Consider the following 22126-nt stretch of genomic DNA (forward strand, 5'->3'; position numbering starts at 1 on the left):
AACTGATTTTGGAAAATACCTCCCTCGTCCTGGGACAAAATTGTTTTTCTTTGTCACAAAGGAGATTCAGTCTTGAGGGGGGATGATTCTTAGAAATTGCTGTGATATAAAGAAAAAATATCAAATACATGTATATGAATGAAATGTAGAAGGAACCACTTTCACTTGAAGGGAAGTTATTGTCAGCAAAGATATAAAAGAGGCAGCATCTGAAGTGGGATTTCAAGGAAGGGAGATACTTCAACATACAGATAAGCAAGATATGGAGAGGATAATTTCAAGGATAAAAGATAACATGAACAAAAGCAAAGAGATGGGAGGAGACAGGATAAGAACTAGGGACAGGCTGGTCCAATTTGTCTGGAATATCCAATATGGAGTCAGTGCAATTTTAAGCTATTAAAGGCTAAATAGCTATTAAAACTAATTGTTTGAACTTGGATAAATCATTCACCTCTCATTGCCCTTCCAGCAACCCTCTAGTACCACAAGTTGCCCACAGTTATATTGTTAGAAGGAATATCCTTTCCAAGAATTGTCTAAACCAATGAAATCACAGGTAGAGATCCTTCCCCCCGCCCCCACCACCTCCCATATTTCAGCCTCAGATACCTAGCGTCTCTGAGTGGTTTTCCTTCTGTGTTTGTGTCTGCATTCTCCTATGCTGTGTATGTCTGGGGAGTACTGTTGAGTATCTGATTGTGTTGCTGAGTATCTGATTGTGCTACAAGTTGCTAAGGCCCTGGAGGACATTGGTGATGTATAGGATGGACTAAAGGGAATAGATGTAGAAAGTAAGCTCTTACATTCTAAGCAAGGAAGGGGTAATAAGGACCTATGCTAAGGTGGTTGCAGTGGAAATATAAAGAAAGAACATATCAGGTCCTGTGTTAAATGTTTTTTATAACTATTATTTAATCCTCACGAATCCATGTGGAAGGCAAACTGACTTGCCCTAGGTCACACAGCTATTAAATGTCTGGGACTGGACTTGAATTCAAGTCTTTCTGACTTCAGGATCAGTGCTATATCCACTATATCACCAACTGCCTTAAGAAAGCTAGTTTGAATAAAATCAGTAGTACTTGAGAAGTAATGAGATTGGGAGGTAGTAGGGAGACAAAGACAACATTGAGTTTTCAAACATATAAATAAAGAGGAACATCACTGTCAGAAATAGGAATGTCAAAAGGAGGAACAAATTTGGGCCGAAAGATGCTCTACTTTGGACATGAGTTTGAGATGGCATGCTAATGAATATCTGAAAATGTCATGTGTCAGAGATTCTGATATTGTACTCAGGACAGTCAGCTACACCGAGAGGTTAGTTGAAGCTGTAGGACCTTATTTTACCTATGAGAATGCTGAGGTGGTGAAGAAACAAAGTGACTTTTCCTTCCCACTGTGGCCCAGCACTCACTCCAAACCAAAAGATAATGAAGGATCTAAATTCATCAGAATTGGGGCATCCAGCCCCAGTAGCTTCTAAGTCATCATTTGAGGAACACTATATTTGACTACTTTTCAGGGGCTCTTTAATACCAAATTTACTTCCATAGGAAAAACAAGGCTGAAAGCTTATCTGCTAAACTTAAGGGCATGGTGCTGAGCCAGAGTTTTTATTAAAATTCTTGCTTTGGATATTCAGGGCCACAGTTATAGTTGAGATTCTTTTATTATTAAGTGTTTTCAGTATTTTTATTTTAAAGCTTATTGCCCAGAGGTTTTTTATTGAACCCTTCAAAATTCAACATCAATCCACCCAAAGGAACAAATGACAGATATTTGATTTCTTTCCCCATCTAAGTCAATTGTTAAAGCTTCATTCTATTAAGAATTGCACTATGTCACCATCCCACAACCATACTGTACACAGACAACTTCAGACATTCCCACTCATATTCACTGGTAGCTATTCTCTAAAGATTTTATACCTTTCACTTTTCTTTGAAATTACTAATAATAATGCTAGAAGAATTATAAAAGTAAGCAATCAGGGTTGCATTCTTGGGAATATTAAATTGCAAAAAAAAATCTAACTGACATTTAAAAATTCATTTACAATTTGAAAGCAAAGGTACAATCTTTCATTTTCTCAAAGTGCATTTCCAATTAATGGTTGAATGCGATCAGTAAGAAAGAATTCAAATGTTATCTGCCTTCTGACACCAAGAGAATAGAGAATTAATGATTATAGTTGGTTTTATAACAGATATTGTGGAGATTTTGGCTAATGGAGAAATATTAATGTAATATTCAGCTTCATAGCTTCATATGCCTGTTCTTTTTTTTTTAGGTGAAAGCTCGGCTAGTAAAGATGGGACATCTTAACTCTATGAATATATTCCTTAGACAAGAAATTGACAGGATGCAAAGAGTAATCACAAGGCTTCGGACAAGCCTAAGTGATTTAAAATTAGCCATTGAAGGGACTATCATCATGAGTGAGGTGAGCCCCTAAAATCCCAAAGAGTTATTGTTATTTTGATGATTCATACAATATTTATATATTATTTTTACTTGTGATGTACAGAATTTGAGAGACGCTCTTGATAACATGTATGATGCTCGTATCCCTGCATTATGGAGAAGAATTTCCTGGGATTCTTCAACACTTGGGTTCTGGTTTACTGAACTTCTGGAAAGGAATTCTCAATTTGCTATCTGGATATTTGAAGGAAGACCAAACGTATTTTGGATGACTGGTTTCTTTAATCCCCAAGGTACATAGTCACGTGGACTGTGCATATCTAAAAAATATTTGTAATTTTCTTACAAATATTTCATGTAACAATGTAGATATGAAAGTAGTTATATGTATATATGTATATATTTGTCAAAAGATCAAAGTGTATGTAAGTATTTATTTTTCTACTTTTTGTTGCCAATTTCAGGTGTTTGATCTGCAGGTATTATCCTACCACCAATGGTCTTGATGGGAATATCAACTCCTCTCTCATTCTGAGGCTGCCTTTAATAATGATAGCTAATATTTCTGTAGCACTTAAAGGTTTCCAAAACACTTTACAAATTTTATCTCATTTTTAGCTTTACAATAGCTACCTGAGAGTTCACATAACAACCTGGGAGGCAGGCATTATTGTTAGCCTCATTTTTAGAGTAATGAGGAAATTGAGGCATTCAGAGTCACACAGCTCTTAAGTATCTGAGTCTGAATTTGAATTTTTTTTCCTTACTCTAGGTCCAGCACTCTATTCACTGTACTACCTAGTTGGCTTCTAGAGAGAGCTAGATCCTCTAGAGTGGTGTTTTACTCTGACCTCTATGGCCAGAAAGAAGAAAGTATATTCATTCCTCAGTGACTTCCTCTTGATTCCCTCTACTGAAAGAGTCATAGGCTCTTCAGCCTCTCCTCTCCTGACTTTGACCTTGAATGACAAATCTCTTTCTTGATTTCCTCTGTGGTTAGCTCTATACAACTCCCAGTTCTTGACAGCTGTCCCATTAGTAGGCTTCAAAACCTAGAAAATACACTCAGCCAATCTGGTAGCCTTGGAATTGATTTTGGGAAATCCATCCTCCGCTATGTCCTTTTTTCCCCAGCAGACAGGGTATCAAACCAATGAGGATGAAGGCAAACTTTTAATCACCATATTCCTACCTAAAGTTCACAAAAACTCCTGATTCTTCATGCCTGTTATAATGGCACCTTTGCATAACACTTCTCTGGCTCCTCTTTGTTTCTCACCTGCTTAAGATTCCTCTATTTCCCGTTGTAAAAGGAAATTCTCTGTTCTCTCTAAGTTTACACTTGTGAAAGGGAATCCTTTGTTCCCTTTGTTTATTTTGAGTTAACACTTAGGTTAACAATAACTTAATAACTTAAGTACCCCACTTAGTACTGACCAGAGGGAAGACAGGATTAACTCTCCTTTGTCTACTTTTGAATTGAATCAACAAAAGCTTGAACACCCTACTTAGCACTAGGTGGAAGAGCTCTCCATTCTTTCAATTCAATCAGCCAGGAAATGAGAATTCACACCTCAATCATCCAGGAATCTTTGAACTCTTTTGATGAGTATTCACCTCTCCAGAAGGCAAGAAGTGGTTCCCACAAACACTGCCCCTTGGGCAGTGCCTGGGCAATTTGGAAGCTGTGATAGACCCTTGTGAAAAGGGGAAGGGACCAGAAACTAATATAAAAGGCCCTGAATTTCTGGGGTGAATGGAAGTCAACTCCAAGAAGGAAGTTGGCTTCAAGAATGAGTTGGACTTTGAGAAGGATATCAGCTTCAAGAAGAAGGTTGGCTCAAAGAAGAAAGTTGGCCTCAGGAATCACCTTCAGCTCAAGTCATCATCTTGACCTGCCTCTTGGAGGGATTTGGGTGAGTGGATAACTGGCTTTCCCTTCCTTGTCTTCTGGAGAGAGTTTAATTCCAGTTGAAGGTCAACAAGTCCTGACTAAGTCAAGCACTGGAGCAATATTTAGTTAGATAGGCTAAAGTCTTCTCTACCCTTTTGTATTTATCTGCTTTCACTCTTTCCTCCTCTTTTGTAAATAAAAGCTATTAAAGTCATTTCGACTTCAAGCAATAATACTTTGAATCAGCAACCACCACTATTTATAATTTTTATATAATTTAGTCAAACCATTAAAATTTAATTCCTACACTATAGAAGGTGAAAGAAATTGACCCATGTTTGGAAGTTATTGGTGTTATTACACCATGTCAAGAAATGAGTGAAGCACACATAAAAGGATAAAAATCCTTACTTCAAACTAGGGAAAGTGTCAGTTTTCAGAAGGCCATGTAGGTGATGATAGTTGAATAGATAGATAGAAAGACAAACAGACAGTGTGAGCATCAGGAGAAAGAAATTACTGGCAGTAATTGCTTTAAAAACTAGACTGATTAGACAAAATTCCATGTGACAAAAGTCATATCCAGTGAGCTTAGGAAGTGTTTTTTCCTCTTTTTTGTTAGCTCCTTTTCCAAAAAGACCGCTTTTCAATTACATATTCATTTAATCAACAAGCATTTATTTTATTTTTTAACAAGCATTTATTAATGCCTTCTATGTACAAGAAACTGTGCTTCACACTATGGAGATAATTAAATCCAGAAAACATAAGAGCTTTCAGGTTAAAGCCTATGTTGACCATTTCTTCTCTTCTCCCATTTGCCCATTTCTCATTCACTGTCAAAAAAGGAGATATTAACTTCCTAAAAGTTCAGCGTTTTATACTTCCATTCCTAATAATAATTTTAAAAATTGTACAGTAAATTCAGCTAGTAAATTTACAATGTTGTGTCAATAAGCTATACTTTTAAAGTTAATATGGGGGGCAGCTGTGTAGCTCAGTGGATTGAGAGCCAGGCCTAGAGACAGGAGGTCCTAGGTTCAAATCTGGCCTCAGACAACTTCCTAGCTATGTGACCCTGGGCAAGTCACTTGACCCCCATTGCCTAGCCCTTCCCACTCTTCTGCTTTAGAACCAATACATAGAAGTGTTCCTCAGGCAGAAGATAGGGGTTTAAAAAATTAAATTAAATTAAATTAAATTAAAAGACAAGTAAAGTTAATATGACAAATATCATAATTTGATAAGCAAGCTAAATTTCACTTAATGCAATCTAATTTTCCTAAATTTACAAAGTGACTTGAGATTGGTATACGATACTACAAATAAGATTACTTATATATTAATTTTCTCCAAAATTTCCATTTGTCCTCTTCCCTTAACAGATAGCCAAAAAAAGCCTTTTTAAAAACGCTGGCTTTAAATTTTTCAGAAATTAAACATTTTTACATTTGAGCCATTTCTCCTTCTTTGAATGGATATCCACACTTTGGGCAAGCTGCCACCAGGTGATAGGTGATACTTGTGCTATGTGAGCTCATGGAATCCAAAGAGAAACATTTTCCATACACCCAAATAATGAAATGGCAGATTATTTCAAATAATTTTTCCTTTATCTATAAAAAACAATATTACTTTGCATTAAAATAGCTAAGCACTATTTGTAATGATCATTTATTAATTAGTAAAATATAATACAGTTTAGAGTAAGTGGTTATACTAATACAAATTCAATTCAACAACCATTTATGAGAGACCTACCTTATCCTAGATGTTGTGATAGGCCCTAAAGATACAAAAGCAAAAAGGAAACAGCTCCTGCCTTTGAGTAGCATTTCCCTCCACCACTCTAGTGAAGAAAAACAAAATGTATACTGAATACTAAATGCCAAATATATACAAAAGCAATTTTTGTTAGAAATCAATCAACAAGCATTTATTAAGCACCCACTATGTGCTAGGCAGGCAGTTAGGTGGCACAGTGGACACACCAGTCTTGGAGTCAGGAGGTCCTAGATTCAAATATGGCCTCGAACATTTCATATCTGTGTGACCCCCAGGCAAGTTGCTTCGCCCTGCTTGCCTTGACTTTCCACATCTGTAAAATGAGCTAGAAAAGGAAATGGCAAACTATTCCAGGCTCATTGCTAAGAAATCCCCAAGTGGAGTCATGAAGAGTCAGTCATAACTGAATAACTGAATAATGACAGTATATCAGACACCATGCAATACTTTGGGGAAATAAAAAGAGGCTAAAGTCAGTCTCTGCCTTTGAGAAGCTTCTACTCTAATAAGGGAGACATGTAAGCAGTACATGTAAATAAAACTTTGTAGAAAGAGATAAATGGTAATTATTGAAGGAGTAACAAGCTTCCAATAAAAGGTTCCATTTTAGTTGGGAAAGTAGTAGCCACTGGAGGAGGAGAACCAGGATTGTTTCCCTATAGGAGCTGTTCTTTGAGGCAAATTAGGGATTCTTAGCGATGTGGGTCAGTAAGCAATACATTCCAGATAGGGGGCATATTCCATACAAAAGCCCAGAGATGGGAAATGAAACAATGTGTACACAAGAGTAGCAAACAAGTCTATTTGCCAGCAATGTTGAGCATGCAAAAGAGTGAGGTACCATACACAGGGAATGGTAGACTAGATCCAGACTGTGAAAAGCTCCAAAAACCAAACCAAGAACTTTGTGCTTTATCCTAGAAACAAGAAGCTGCTGGAGTTGATTAAGCAGGAAAATGGCAAAGCCACTTCCCTTTCAGAAAATCAGTTTCACAACTGTGTGGAGGAGCGTTTGAAAAATGGAAAGACTAGAGATGGGTGACTAATTAGGAATCTTTCAGTAGTCCAAGTGTGAGGGATCTAACCAGGGTGGTGGCCATATGTTGAGAAAGAAGGGAGCATAAAACAAAGATGTGGTGGAAGGCAAGACTTTGCAACTGATTTGAAGGGAAAGGGAAGAGTTAAGGAAGATTCCAAAGTTGAAAACTTGAGTGATTAGAAAGATGCTCTTGACGGAAATCAGGAAGTTAGGAAGGGAAGGGGAAGGATTTGGTGGGGAAGGGGAATAAACATTCTTTCATTTTCCCTTAACAATCAAATATCTTAATCCCTTTCATCTTTCTCTTGCTTTCAAGAGAAGCCTGGATTCTTCAAAAAGGCTCCTAGTTCTATCTCAGCTTCCCAGGGCTTACATTCCTACAGCCAGTCTTCTGCTCCAATTGTCCTGGAAAAGAAATTTTCTCTCTTATTACTTTGTACTAATACCTGAAATAGCCTTAGGGCTACCTTTCTAGAACTCTGATTTGCTATCTGCTTTCTTTCCTCTCTATTCACATAAATGGAAAATGTGATCCATGTGCCTTGGCAAAAGCTAGAAAATAAAAGAGATTCCATCTCCCCTGTGCAAACACTCAGAGGGTGTGATATGATAGCACTTTTCTAATTGAGTTTGAACTTCAAACAAAGGAAGTATGCTGAGGTGAAAAGGAGGATAAACTTTTGTTTGTTTAGTTTTTTAGGGTAAATGAGTTTTGTGAGCATAGAAACACTTCTAGCTTTGTGCTATCCTGAACATAGCTCTCTGTACCTCAGTTTCCTCCTCTGTAAAATGAAGGCATAAAACTAGACAGTTGTTTATTTTCCTTTAAACTCTAAATCATATGGTCCCATTATTGACTGTGTCACTGACTAGATATATGGCCTTAGACAAATCACTTAACTTGGAATCATAAATTCTAAGAGTTGGAAGGGAACTTTAGAGGCTGCCCTTTCCCATCCCTTCTCATTTTATAGGTAAGGATAGTGAGGGGGAAGTTGTAAAAATAGTGCTGAACTTAGATTCAAATCCCAGGTCTGATACTTACTGACTGTGTGACTTTAGGCAAGTCACCACTTTCCTGGACTAGAGACTTCAGATCTAGACCTAGATCATTCCAGATATATGGTCCTTTTAACATGACTGATTAAGGGCAGAGCTGCAACTAGAACCCTCATTTCCTAATTCCTAGCCAAATCAGCAAGCATTTATTAAGCATCTGTTGTGTGCCATGTATTATACTAAGGGCTGGGCATACAAAAATAAAGAATTCAAGGAACTTACTTTCTAATGAGGGAGATGACAACTGCATATATGTCTATACCTATATACCCTTAAATATAAAGAGAATAAGTAAAGATATATGGGTGAATTTAAGGCATTGAAAGAGATAAGGGATCTAACAGTTGTGGGGGGCCAAAGATGACTTCATTAGAAGATGATACTTCAACTTCACCTTGAAAGAAACTGGAGATTCAAGGAACTGTAAGCAAAGAGAGAAAGTGTTCAGGAATGGAAAGTCAAGAAGAAAGGAAATAATGGAGAACATTATACATGAGGAACAGAGAATGTGGGAAGGGGAAAAGAAGACAAATTTTAGAACCCTGCTCTGAGCCAGCTCATGCTAAGTTCTTTTTACAAATATTTGGTCCTCACAAAAGCACTGTGAGATAAATATTATTATCCCTTTTGCAGTTGAGAATTCATTTAAGTTAGTTGTTTTTATATTAGGGTAACAGTAGTGATAGACGGTTATGGACATTAAACTATAACCCAAAACCATGGTGTCCCTAACCAGGGAGTTCTCTCGAATATGAGGTATGAGATTCCTAGAGCTTTCACTTAGGTTAACCATGGAATGGTTGTAGAAATTCCATATCTTGGTAATCTCATCAGTTATCATCTCTCTCTAAAATATGTATCTATAGCTAATGCTTCCACCGAGCTCTAATCCCCACAGCTACATCTGGTGTTCCATTTGATATATCCAAAGGCCTTTTGTCTGGAGTAGAACTTCCTAAAGCCCAGATCTGGCCTTGTTACTCTCCTTTTCATGGAATTTCAGTGACTCCCTATTACTTCTAGTATAAAATTCAAACTCCTCAACTTGGCAGGTTAAGCCCTAAGTCTAGTTCTAGTTTTCCTTTCCAGTTTTCTTGCACATTGCCACCCTTCACCCATTCAACATTTCGGCCAAACTGGCCTCCTTGAAACTACGCAGACTTGAAATTCAGTCTCTTCTTGGTTCTCTCCTCTCCTCCACCCCTTGCAATTCCTGACTCCCTTTAAGATGCAGTTCATGCACTACCTCTATAGGAAGCCTTTTCTAAACCTCCTAGATATTTGTAATCTCTGTCTTCTCAAATTATTATTATTATCCGTTTATATTTTTCTTCCCCTCTGTAGAGCATAAGCTCCCTGCAGCCAGAGACTAATTTTCATTCTGCCTTTATCCCAGCCCCTAGTTCATCCAGGAGAATATGTGCATGCTGTAAGTGCTTAATAAATGAATGTTGGATTGGAATGGACTGTTAATTCCTGCTATAACTCTAGTAGCCCTCAAAAAAGCCTGGATCAATAATGATAAAGTCACCTTCCTTGCTTCAAAAAGATTTTTATTACCTTTATCAGCCTTCTTTTTTTGATTTCCACTCTTGTTTTCTGGTCATTTCAGCTTTTAAAAGTAGTCCCTTTGTTCCAGTGTTGGAGGTTGGGAGAGAGCAGGCTATCATAAACCTGCTGAGCTGTGGGAGGGGAAGGTGGGATGAGCAGGGAGTAGAGGGAAGCTTCATGTGCCTTCCTATCATAAAATGCTGTCAAGTCTGAAAAACTGAAGAGCCCAAAGCATTTCCACATCCAGTAATTAGTGCTTTCTGTACTGATTTGAATGAAGAAGGTGCTATAATCTTTGATAAAGAAACTTTACTTACTCCTAGTCCATGATTCATCATTAATAAACACCAGCTGCTTTCTTTCACATTTTTTTCCTAATCGCCCATAATATCTGTGGCTCATCCTGTATGGATCCTGTTTGTACATATCTTGTTTGTATGTTGTTTCTCCCATTAGACTGTGAGATGAAAGAGCAGGAACTCTCTTTTGCCCTTTTTCTTTATATCCCCCATAGTTAGCCAGTGCTTATTATTATTATTATTATTAATAATAATAATAAATACTTCTTGCCTTGACTCCGGAACCTAGTTGGATAAGATGATACATAAAGGAAAGAATACTGCAGTTTTTGACAAGTTGAACCAGTGCTACGAGTCAAACGACTTTAATCAGGATCCTGAAATTTCAGATTACTATTATTATGGAGATTAATGATTAACAAAATTTGCTTAGGTCAGAAATTTTCCATCTATAATCTTAGCCCAACAGTGATGGGGGGAGGCAAGGAGCAGAGGAGGTAGTGTTTTCTCTTTGAGTTAAATTGTATGGTTATTTTCAAAAATCCAAATGCATTATGAGTCTGAAATAATATTTACTTCAAAAAAAAGGGAAATATACATAGCATTCACATGGTTGAACATTCTGACCATCAGTTCTATGTGTGTGTCTGTGGGATCATTTCACAAAGAATAAAATGTGGATAACTTCCTTTCATTTACTTGTGCCTCACTTATCTCAAAGTAATAGATATGGACAGATGACTCATATTTCAACTAAAGTAACATTATTTAGTATATGAATTATTAAAAGATGGACTAATCCATAAGAAAAGCTGCTCTTCAAGCTTCTGTAAAGTAAAATATATCAATAGTCTTTGAGGTTATGCAGGCTACTGAAAATATAGCTTTTGACTCCATTAGAGGCAATTTTATTTTACAAGAAAGATGACATTCATTTCAAAAATCCAATAAAAAACAATTCAAAACCAAATCATTTTTTGAGGTCCATATCACCCACCTTCTCAGAAAACCAAAACAAAGCAAACACAGCTTGTAATGAGAGCAAAAGCTCTCTCCCACCACTGCTCAGAATGAGAACAGCTCAGAGACATAGCCCACCAGCCCTACTCCTTCCCTCCGCCTCCCCCGCCACTTCCCACCTATCCAGGCTTCAGTACTTTATACATTTTTCAAATAAACTACAGTAAGATTAACAACACATCCTTCATCCTATTCCAGTCAACACAAGAGGAGAGATTGTACATCTTCTCTGTATATATGTTGTATATCTGGGCTGGGCTGTGTGTGCTCACGCACATGCTACTACAATAAGTAGATGAAAATAAATCTTATATGGCCCACGGTGGGTATCTCTAAAGCATTGGCATGACCATTCCTGGTCATGTTGCTCACATTATTTATATTTACTAGAAAGGAGAAGATAAGATGAGAAATGACACCATTATGAAGGCTTCAGCTAATGCCATAAAATTTTCACATGCAGTCGGCACATTATTGGGAGGAGAACCCGGCTCATTCCTCAACTAAAGGGGCATGAGGCTGGCTGTAGGGCAAGATGAAGAGAGGGCACTCATCTCCGCCTTACAAGAATTTACAATCTGGGAGAAACTTCAAATTCCAAAGGAAAATTCAGTCGTTCAATTTGAATAAATGGATGGTTAAGCTCAAGCTTCATGCCCAGTAAATTATGTTCTCCTAAACACATGAAACAAACCCTCTTCAGCAAAGAAGGTCTCTGTGATGATAATAATGTAGTAGAATCCAACTAAGCTTCCAAACCCCGTGGATCTATTATACCTAATTTGATGTCATAAACCATATGGGAACACAGTCCTGGCTGATGGTAAGATTCCTATCAGTGAGCCACTTATAACAGCCATTTACTAACAGCAAAACCTAACATGAAGGGAAGGGAATGTACCAAACACCCATTTTGCTTCTTATGTAAATACAGTTCATCTAGAATTTAAAATGAGCATCAGTCAACCTTGCATAAGCGCCTATAGAATGCATTTTACTGAGGAGGCAGTTCATCCCAAAAATGCACTTGAAGTTATAATGGGGGTCGTCACACTTGCTGTACCTTACACTGAATGTTGTAAAATCTTTCTTCCTTTAAAAAAAAGTCTATATTAATTTGTATGTTGCATTAAAATTCCCAGGTATCTCCCATCCTCCTTCCCCTCCCCACACTAAATAAGGCATCATTTAACAACAAATACACACACACACACACACACACACACACACACACACACACACACAATGCCTTGCTTGTTTCTATCAGCTCTTTCTCTGGAGGTGGACATACAAACAATATTTCTTTTGCTATATAGTATGAATGCTCTCTTGGTTCTGTTCATTTCATTCTTCATAATTTCATATAAGTATTTTAAAAAAACCTTTTCTTCCTTAAAAAATTTGAGCTGCATAAACCAATACGGTTATATATGATTCACTTATATAAGTATTTGCCTGCAACAACTATTTTCTCAGGTCGAATGATTGATACCTGCCTCTGGGATTTGGGTTTTCCTTTGCAGCATGCTAAATCCTACTTAAGTAAACCAAGAAATGTAATGTTTTCACTCGAGTATCTAACTTAATGCCAGAGAAGGACTTGGACACTTGGGAGAACTTGGTTCAATATTGCAGTAAGCTCCATCTGAGACTTTCCTGTTTCTCTCTCAGTAGGAGACTGGCTTTTTCTTCTCCAACTAACCCACACTTCTATGAGTGACTCATGAGGAATCTGCCAAGATTTAATAATAAAATAAATTCTAGTAGAACAATTTTGCACAATGATAGAGTATACAGGGAATCCTCCTTAGCCAGAGTTTTGCAGTGTTGCTGTTGTTGTTGAGTCATTTCAATCGTGTCCAGCTCTTTGTGACCCCATTTGAGGTTTTCTTGGCAGAGATACTGGAGTAGTTTGCCTTTTCCTCTCCAATTAATTTATTTTATTTGAAATTTTTTATTTAATTAAGAATATTTTTCCATGGTTACATGATTCATGTTCTTTCTCTCCCCTCCTCCCACTCCCCTCCCATAGCCAACACGCAATTCTACTGGGTTTTATGTGTGTCATTGATCAAGACCTATTTCCATATAATTGATATTTTCATTAGGGTGATCACTTAGACTCTATATCCCCAATCATATATCCATTGATCCATGTAATCAAGTAGTTGTTTTTCTTCTGTGTTTCTACTCCCATAGTTCTTTCTCATATGTTCCTCAGAAAAGTCTTGGATCATTGCATTGTTGCTAGTAGAGATGTTCATTACATTTGATTGTGCCACAGTATATCTGTCTCTGGGTACAATGTTCTCCTGGTTCTGTTCCTTTTACTTTCACTTTGTTCTTTCACATCAGTTCTTGGAGGTCTTTCCAGTTCATTATTCCTTTCAGCACAATAGTATTCCATCACCAACAGATACCACAATTTGCTCAGCCATTCCCCAATCACAGGGCATCCCCTAATTTCCCAATTTTTTGCCACCACAAAGAGCGTGGCTATAAATATTTTTGTGCACGTCTTTTTCCTTATTATCTCTTTGGGGTATAAACCCAGCAGTGGTATGGCTGGATCAAAAGGTAGGCAGTCTTTTAAAGCCCTTTGCACATAGTTCCAAATTGCCATCCAGAATGGTTGAATCAATTCACAACTCCACCAGAAATGCATTAATGTCCCAATTTTTGCCACATGCCTACCAACATTTATTATTTTCCTTTGATGTCATATTAGGCAATCCTGGTAGGTATGAGGTGGTACCTCAGAGTTGTTTTGATTAGCATTTCTCTAATTATAAAGATTTAGAACATTTTTTCATGTGTTTATTGATAGTTTTGATTTCTTTATCTGAATATTGCCTATTCATATCCCTTTCCCATTTATCAATTGAGGAATTCTCCAATTAATTTTATAGATAAGGAAACTGAGGTAAAGTGACTTACCCAGAGTAACATAGCTAATAAGTGTCTGAGGCAAGATTTTTATTCAGAAAAATGAGTCTTCCTGACTCCAGACTCAGTGTTTTATCCACCAGGCCACTTAGCTACTATCCATGAAATATTAAAAGTATCAGAAGAAGGCCTTCCACACATTGGGTAGTTCCTCTATGGAGGATTTATGGTAAGATACAGATAAGAATAGCACAGCATCTGGGAGTAAAGGAGTACACACTTTGTCATCACCTATTCTTTGACATTCTGAAGTGTTTGTGATTTGTATCATCATGTGGCCCAATTGCTTAATCTAACAAAAAGGGGTCCTATTATAGGATCATAGCTTCAGAGCTAGAAGGAAACTTGGAGGTCACATCCCTCATTTTACAGATGAGAAACCAAGGTCAAATAGCTAGTAAGTATCCGAGTATCCGAGGTAGGATTTGAACTCAGATTGTCCTAATTTCCAAGTCCAGTGCTCTCTATTCATTGAGTCACACTATTATTTTGAAATTCGACCTGGAGGCCAAATTGTAACAAATAGTATTCTACATAAAGTCCCTTCATTTTTTGAGATTGCATTGAAGTTTGAGACATAATAACTGTTAAATGCCACTCTAGAGATTGTTTTTCCAATTGCTTTTGAATGGCCCACTTTGCAAGCCTCTTTTAAAAGAGAATCATAACATAGTAAAAATAAAAGTTTGTAAGCATTGTATGTCTTACCAATACCTTAAATTAAATGAAATTTTTTCTATTAAATGGAAAATGTGCTTTGATTATGACTTAAATCCAGCTTTGAGTGGAATGCTTTGATTAGAATATATCTGACTTACTTCCAAAGATTTCATTTTTCAGATGGAGGCCATTCACAAGCAGGGCCTAAGGGAATCAGGTCCCAAATAACTCTCTCAGTTGGTTTGCACTCTTATGGCATTTTTCCAGTTAAAATCTCCAGGAAAGTTGATTGTAGGGGACTCTTCCTGAGGCAAAAATATTACCCTGTCATGGGTTCTACAGAAATGCTTAGAGGCCTTATGAATTTTTTTCAGGGGATACCAAACAAGATTTTACTTTATCTACGTGGCATGAGAAATTTTCTTCCTGGCAGAAATACTGTTGGCAGACCTCCAGTGTCATGGAAATCAGTACCCATGGCTCACTAGCCAGAATGATGTTCCCTTGGTGAATAACATGTCACTGTCCTCTTTGAGACTGGTCTTGTAGCCAGAAGATGCCTCTTAGATACAGATTGCAACTTGGGGGTTGATGACTGAGTAACTAAGCAGGGACATTGTTTGAACCCTTATTTTTAGGAAGTAAACACCCCACAACAACTGACTCTTTCTTTTTCAGGATTCCTCACAGCAATGCGGCAAGAAGTAACTCGAGCCCACAAGGGATGGGCTTTGGATACAGTGACAATCCACAATGATGTACTGAGACAAACCAAAGAAGAGATCACAGTGCCACCTGTGGTACGTACCTCAGGGGAAATCACCTGGTCATTGCTGGGAGTTGGATTCAGAAGGCAGGGCTGTGATTTCTAGGCCTGCTTCATGACTTTGGAAAGCTGGGAACCTTTCTGTGAACATTCCTTCTTCTGTAGCCAAGAGATCTCACCCCTGCTACCACCTAATGCTCTCAGAATGGAGAGGTTTATGAAAAAAAAACAGCAAACACTTGGAACTCCTTACAGAGGAGAGCCTTAGATTGCCAAAAATGATTATGCAGATCCCAGCCATTGTGTCAGAATTGCAAAATCATAGAACTGTGTTGCTAGAAGAATCCCAGAAATGCTTCTGTCCACTTCAGGCCAGCACCTAAAAGGGGATTATCTTCTCCACTGTTAGCTCTAAGGAAGCAAGTCAGGAAACTCTTAACGTTTGATCTTAATTTTTCCTGACAAAAGCTTAAATTCTTCCATCTTCTTTAATCTTTGGTGGAATTCTAAAAAGAGGATTAGTCTCTCCCTTGAGCCATATTCCTTTAGCTTTTCTTATGACCCTATGCAAGAACCCTTGGTAGATGCCCAGTGCCTACAAAAGGAACCTGAAGTTCTCAGCCTGACACATCAGTCCCTCGAGATTTGGCCGCTTTAGTATCTTCTTCCCCCTTGCTGCCCAGTATGGGCCTTCTGCTCTAGAGGAAATGGCCTCCTCCTTGTTCCCCCACCTATGCCTTTTGATTCTCTTTCTCTGTGGCTGTCTTTACACCCATCTCATTGTTTCTCATTTTAAGGCTCAAGTCATCCCCCCCTCCCCACTCCTCCATGAAGTATTCCAGACTAGCCCAGCCTAGCATGATCTCTCCCACCTCAAATTATCACTTACTGTCTAGAGACAATTCATGTAATGGCTTACCGGTACTTGTGACCTTTTCTGTATTAATTCCTTACATCGCTAATAATTTATTATTATTTAACTTTTTATATATTCATGTCATATAATGTCATCAACTGGACCCATAACTAGCTATTCTAGTGCCTGAACCAAGCACCATAAAACACACTCTTAAACTGAGAAGTAGGAGACCTTGCGGAGACACCTTCCACTTCGGGACCCAACACTGAGCGGGGAGAGTATCCACAATAGCATCCTATGGGAGGGGGAAGGCAGAGATCCTAAGAAACTCTGAGGTCACTGCTGGGAAGGAAAGAAACTGGAGGAGGGCCAAGCTGGGCCGTAATGGAGCACTCCTAGGTTGGGATTATGGGACTGGGGCAGGAAAGTAGAAAGGAAATGTGTCATATGGTAGCTTCCTGCTCTAAATAATTATCTTTGCTACCTAAGTGCTAAACTCAATTGTTTCTACCTGCTGAAGGAATATAAGGACTGTCAGGTGCCTATAAATGTTAGCATCCTAAGGCAAAGCCCCAGTTGTCCTACCCGAGTTACATGCCTATTAGTCATTCATGGAGTTGTAAGGAGCTTTAACCCCTGGACAGAAAGTGATACAACGAAGCCAGTGGCAGAGCCAAGATTAGACGCCAAGTCTCTTGCCTGAGTCCACTGCTTTTTCCCTATGCCATGTTGTTTCCCAACTAGACTATAAACTCTTTGAAGATAAGAACTTCCCCAAGAATACATCAGACAGTTTTGAATATAGTAAGTAGTCAGAAAAATGTTTCTTGATTGACTAAAGGATTAACTAAAATTCAGGCTAAATAGTCTTCATTTCCTTTAGCTTTTTCTTGGATGCCGTATTCTTTTGTTAGTCACAGAATCCTAGGACTGACAGAAATACCAAGAGATTATTTAATCCATACTTCAGAAGGGTCACCTGTCACCTTTATAACAATAATCTCATATTGTTTGAAGTCTCTGCAATTTAAACAAATTCTTCTATGTGACCAACCTTCCAATGTTGGAAAACAATAATTGTGTCCTCGCAAATTCTTGAAAGGCCAAGTAGTATGATGGAAAAAGTGTTGAGTTTAGAAATAAGAAGGATCTGGGTTCAAATCCTAATTTGGGTGTACACTAGCTATAGGACATTGGACCAGTCACTCAGTTTCTCTGAATTTCAGTTCTCTAATCTGGCAAATAGGGATAGTAATACAGTACCTGCCACAGGGCCGTAGAGAGGATCAGATGAGATGATGTTTGTGAAGCTCTTTGCCTTAAAAGTACTCTACATGTGAATGTTGTTGTTAGGGTCCAGGCCAATGATTACCAGTTCCTTGAATTGATCCTTGTTGGGTGTTGTCTCCATCCTGGTGGCCTTCCCTAGAAGTCTTCTTGTTTGTTAATGCCTTTTCTAAAACATGGCCCCTAAAATTGTACCCAGTGCCCCAAAAGTAGGCTGAGAAGAGGAGACTATGCTCTCCATCCTTGTGGTCGTTGTACAAGTCTATTATGGGAGCCTCGGACTACACTCATTTCTTGGCAGCTGACTCCCAGGGAAGTCAAATCCTGCTTCCTCTTGCTTTCTAGCTGACATTCTGCACCCCAGTGCAGTAAGTATTTCTCATTTATTACTATGAAATTTAATCTCATTCTCTTCCATCTATGCTATTCAAGTTTACTGAGGTCTTTTTCATCATTCTTCTTTGGAAATGGGCAGTAGGCTAGAGAACAATCAAATCAGAATCTTTGGTTTACAAGGAATCTTCAAGACCATTTAGTTCAAAATGACAGATGAGGAAACTGAGGACTAGAAAGGAGTTGTGTCTTTCCCCAAAAACACAGTTGCTCAGGAGTAGAGTCAGGGCTAGAAGCAGTCCATCCCTTCATTTTGCCTCTTAATCGAATTCTCTTTCCAATCTACTCTCCTGGCTTCCTAGAATTTTTCAAAATAAAGTGGCATGCCCTTGATTTGAACACAGTAACTAACTAGCACCTTAAGCACCATTTCCTGGGCCCAAACTCTTCTTTCCCTACCAGAATCTATTAATTATGGTAGTTTCTCCTTGTTGTCCAGAGAAATTAGGCCCACTTCAGCCTATTTGCCCAACATGAAAGCCATGACTGGTGGCTTGCATCCTTTGCAGAGGATTAAGATTCATCCTCCATGTATTTGTCCAATCCACTTTTGTAATTTTGTGCTACTTGGTGGCTAAATTCCAAGAATATGAGAATAAGTCCCCTACTTTAAAAGAAAAAAAAAATGTCATAAAATTCTTATGATAATTATTTTCCCTAAGTTAGGCCATGCTTCCTCTCCTCCTACAAGCTGGAGAGAATTCAGCTCAATGTCTTACTAGTGTTACGATTAAAAATAATGAAGACTGATATAATAATATAAATTAATATTTTAATTAAAGCCATGCTGATAGAGATAAAATCATTAGACCACGCGCTTGTAAGAATTCAAACTCCTGCCTTAGCCATTTTACCTTTCGTACCTTCGCGCACTCAGCTAGCTAAAGAGGGCGACTTCCTCCTCCCCCGGAGATTTAACCCCTCTCTTACATCATCATACTTCCTGTATGCCACGAGGAATCATGGGAAATGTAGTTTCAAAGTCTCTCACATGTCCATAGAAAATATATATATATATATGTATGTATGTATGTATGTATGTATATATATATACTTTTAGATGGCATTTCCCAAATTTCAATTAACATTTCCCCCTGAGGTCCAGCAAAAAAAAAGTTGGTCTTTTTTCTTTGCTGGACCTGTAAACATAGACAACTTCTAAAATTTTAGGAATTTGGGGGATAAAAGAAATGGATAAAGAAATGGATAAAACTAGCCGCATTGACAAAAAACCAATTTGGGGGCAGTCCCCTATTGGTATATTAGTGTACAATTAAAACAATATATACAATTCAATTTCCACTCCCCATATTTCAATCAACTGCACCCCAAAGTTCAAATTTTGGTCTTCACGGTACAGTGAAGGCTTTTCAGGCATCTTCATGGTGTCTTCACCAAACAGGTTCGTCATCTGGATTCTAGGGAGATGCATTTCCCAAATTTCAATTAACACTAGCCTCCATATTTTGAATGGCATTTTAGATCATATCTCAGAATTTAGAATTATCATAGACCTTTAAAAAAATCGTAGTCCAATAAAAGCTGTAATTAGCACAAGGTGTCCAGATCTTGGTCCTAGTGGGCTATCATTATAGGGGAAGGGAAGGCATGCTTCTTCTCCATGAAGACCACTGTCATAGGCCCCTGCCAGACCATACTATTGGGGCAAACTAATCCCCTATGCTACTCTCCCCAGGTCCCTATCACTAGGCAGTTCTCTCTCACCTTTATTCCAAACTCCTTTCTTCCAGTATAGTCCTACCTTTCCATTCCATGTTTTGGGTATAAAAATGCCTCATCATAGCTCTGAAACTAGTCCCCTCACTCAGTAGTTAGAGTACTAGCTTGTTTTTCTCATAAGATTAAAGGCTCTTTTTATCATAGTAGATGATCATTTCCCAACATTTACATATTTTTGAATGAGTCTCTTATGTTTTGTTCTCTCAGGAAGGAGTATACATTTATGGACTGTATTTGGATGGAGCTGCCTGGGACAGGAGGAATGGGAAACTCACTGAATCGACCCCAAAGGTGCTCTTCACCCAGCTTCCAGTGTTGCACATATTTGCCATTAACTCCACAAGTCCCAAGGATCCCAAGCTCTATGTGTGTCCTATTTATAAGAAACCTCGGAGGACGGATCTAACTTTCATCACAGTAGTATACTTGAGGACCATCCTGTCCCCAGACCACTGGATTCTGAGAGGAGTGGCCCTTTTGTGTGACATCAAATAAATTCTGACCTAGCCACAGCAAGGTCCCTATCCCTGCTGATGGCATTGAATCATACGAATCCCAGTTCTATTGATTTTCTTTAGGGAATGTGACATATATTATTTAGAATTATGATAAATGAGCTTGTTTCCTCCTCTGTGGTTTCTTTATTGCACTTTTGAAATGCCATTTTGATTGGTAGCATCCTGTATTATTTTTTCCAGCGATGATATTCAATACGCAGATTCTAACTTTGATTCTTTTATTTCTAAAAATCAGTGGAGGCATTCATTTTACTATAATGAGTTTTATAAATATGAATCTGTGACTTGAAAGAACTAAAAACCAGGTAATGACTTGTTCAGTTCCAAAACTAACTTTTCCCATGCAAATTTTTCCTCTAAATAAAAACAATTTATTGTTATGTCACCTGCATGTCAGTCTGTGTTAATGTATGTTCTGAAGGTTTCTGGTTTAGCATTCCTGTTCTAAACATGAATTGGTACTTAGGAGCCCAAGATAGCTCCATCCCCTTCAGAGAAAAAGCTAGGGAGGGGATGGGGAAGATTGTAGAGGGGAAAGTAGCAGATTACAGCTTTATTCAATGGTGTTTTTCAGTTCCTAAGAATGCCAAATCGTCCCGAGATTCCCTTATTGTCATAACCAGACATACATTTCCAAACAACAGCTTGGAACCTACCAAGAGAACTTGTTACATGCTAAATGCTCACGAGATAAAAGCCTTCAAAGTGGCTGCTGCTTGTTCTATAGCCCAGTCTGGACTAAGTGTGGCCCATTATTCCTCACTGGAGGAAATGTCAAGCTTAACAAAATCAACACTGTCTTATTTTGAATATTCATGCATCTACACTATGATGCAAAACTATATTCTAAGAAGCTCCTACACTTGGCTTCCCATTTAGAATTCTTCTGAATATCAGCTACATTAACAACCCTCACTCTTTGCTCCTTATGAGGAAGGACTCAACCTTTGGTTGCCATCACTGTCTCTCCTGTCTCACCATCTTACCTCCCTGTGTGAAGCAGAATAGAGAGAGCAAAGAGATAGTATGTCGTGAGCCTTATGAAATGTACAAAGAAAATCCCAGGAGAAATTCCAGAATTGATAGGAAAATATTTTCAGACAGTGGAAAAAATGTTTAAGAAATGCAAATGGTAGCAGTGAATGCCTAGGGATGTGCTTTATCAGACACCCTGTATAAAAGCTGTAGACGCTCAGAATGGATTTTTGATGGAGGTGTTATTTTAGACACTGAACCAAGCCCAAGCAGACCTGAAAGAAAAGAGAGCGCTTATACGTGATCTTCTAAGCAGGTTTGTTTTTTTATCTAAGATAGCATTAGCAATCACCAAGGTTTACCCACCAGAGCAAATCACAGAATGTCAAGTCATTAAATCACATAAGTACTAAGAAGAGGCACTGCCAGGCATGCATCTGCAATTTTAAAACAACTTTTAGTTTCCAGTAAAACCTAGATCTATTCCTGCTTATTTTCTGCTTATTAGATTTATTTTTCAAATGGCAAGTATTTTTATTCATCCCTCTCCAAACCCCCTACCACACTGAGCAGACTGTTTAAAAATACCTCAATACATATCTACATAGTCTAGCAAGATAAATTCCCACATGTAAGAATTAAAATTTAGTTATTATATCTATATATTAAAATATGTGGCCGCCAGGAATCAACAATTCAGGTTGATTCCGTAATTAAATCAGACCCAAGTCAGCATCGGGTTGAGGAGTTTATTTACAATCAGGAAGGTAAAGTAGGGATAAAGAGAAAAGTGAGGTTAGAAGGCTAAATAAATGAAGCTGTAAGCCACAAGGCCCAACAGCCAGATAGGCAGAGTTTAGAATTGGCCCAGCTAGGCCAAGGAAGCCGGCCTAACTTACCCACGT

General features: G+C 38.2%; 1 protein-coding gene across 2 annotated transcripts in view; it reads left to right on the forward strand.

Moving 5' to 3' along the window:
* The window catches only part of DNAH8 (dynein axonemal heavy chain 8), a 399591-nt gene extending 379368 nt beyond the window's left edge, over nt 1-20223 (forward strand). For both annotated transcript variants that reach the window (XM_044672126.1, XM_044672127.1), the window contains exons 87-90: nt 2297-2449; nt 2534-2723; nt 15362-15483; nt 19936-20223. In XM_044672126.1, the coding sequence (XP_044528061.1) occupies nt 2297-2449; nt 2534-2723; nt 15362-15483; nt 19936-20223 (753 nt within the window). The remainder of the gene's footprint in view (nt 1-2296; nt 2450-2533; nt 2724-15361; nt 15484-19935) is intronic.
* The last annotated feature ends 1903 nt before the right edge of the window (nt 20224-22126 follow it).

This window comes from Gracilinanus agilis, chromosome 4 (assembly GCF_016433145.1).
Source record: "Gracilinanus agilis isolate LMUSP501 chromosome 4, AgileGrace, whole genome shotgun sequence".
In the NCBI taxonomy this organism is placed as follows: domain Eukaryota; kingdom Metazoa; phylum Chordata; class Mammalia; order Didelphimorphia; family Didelphidae; genus Gracilinanus; species Gracilinanus agilis.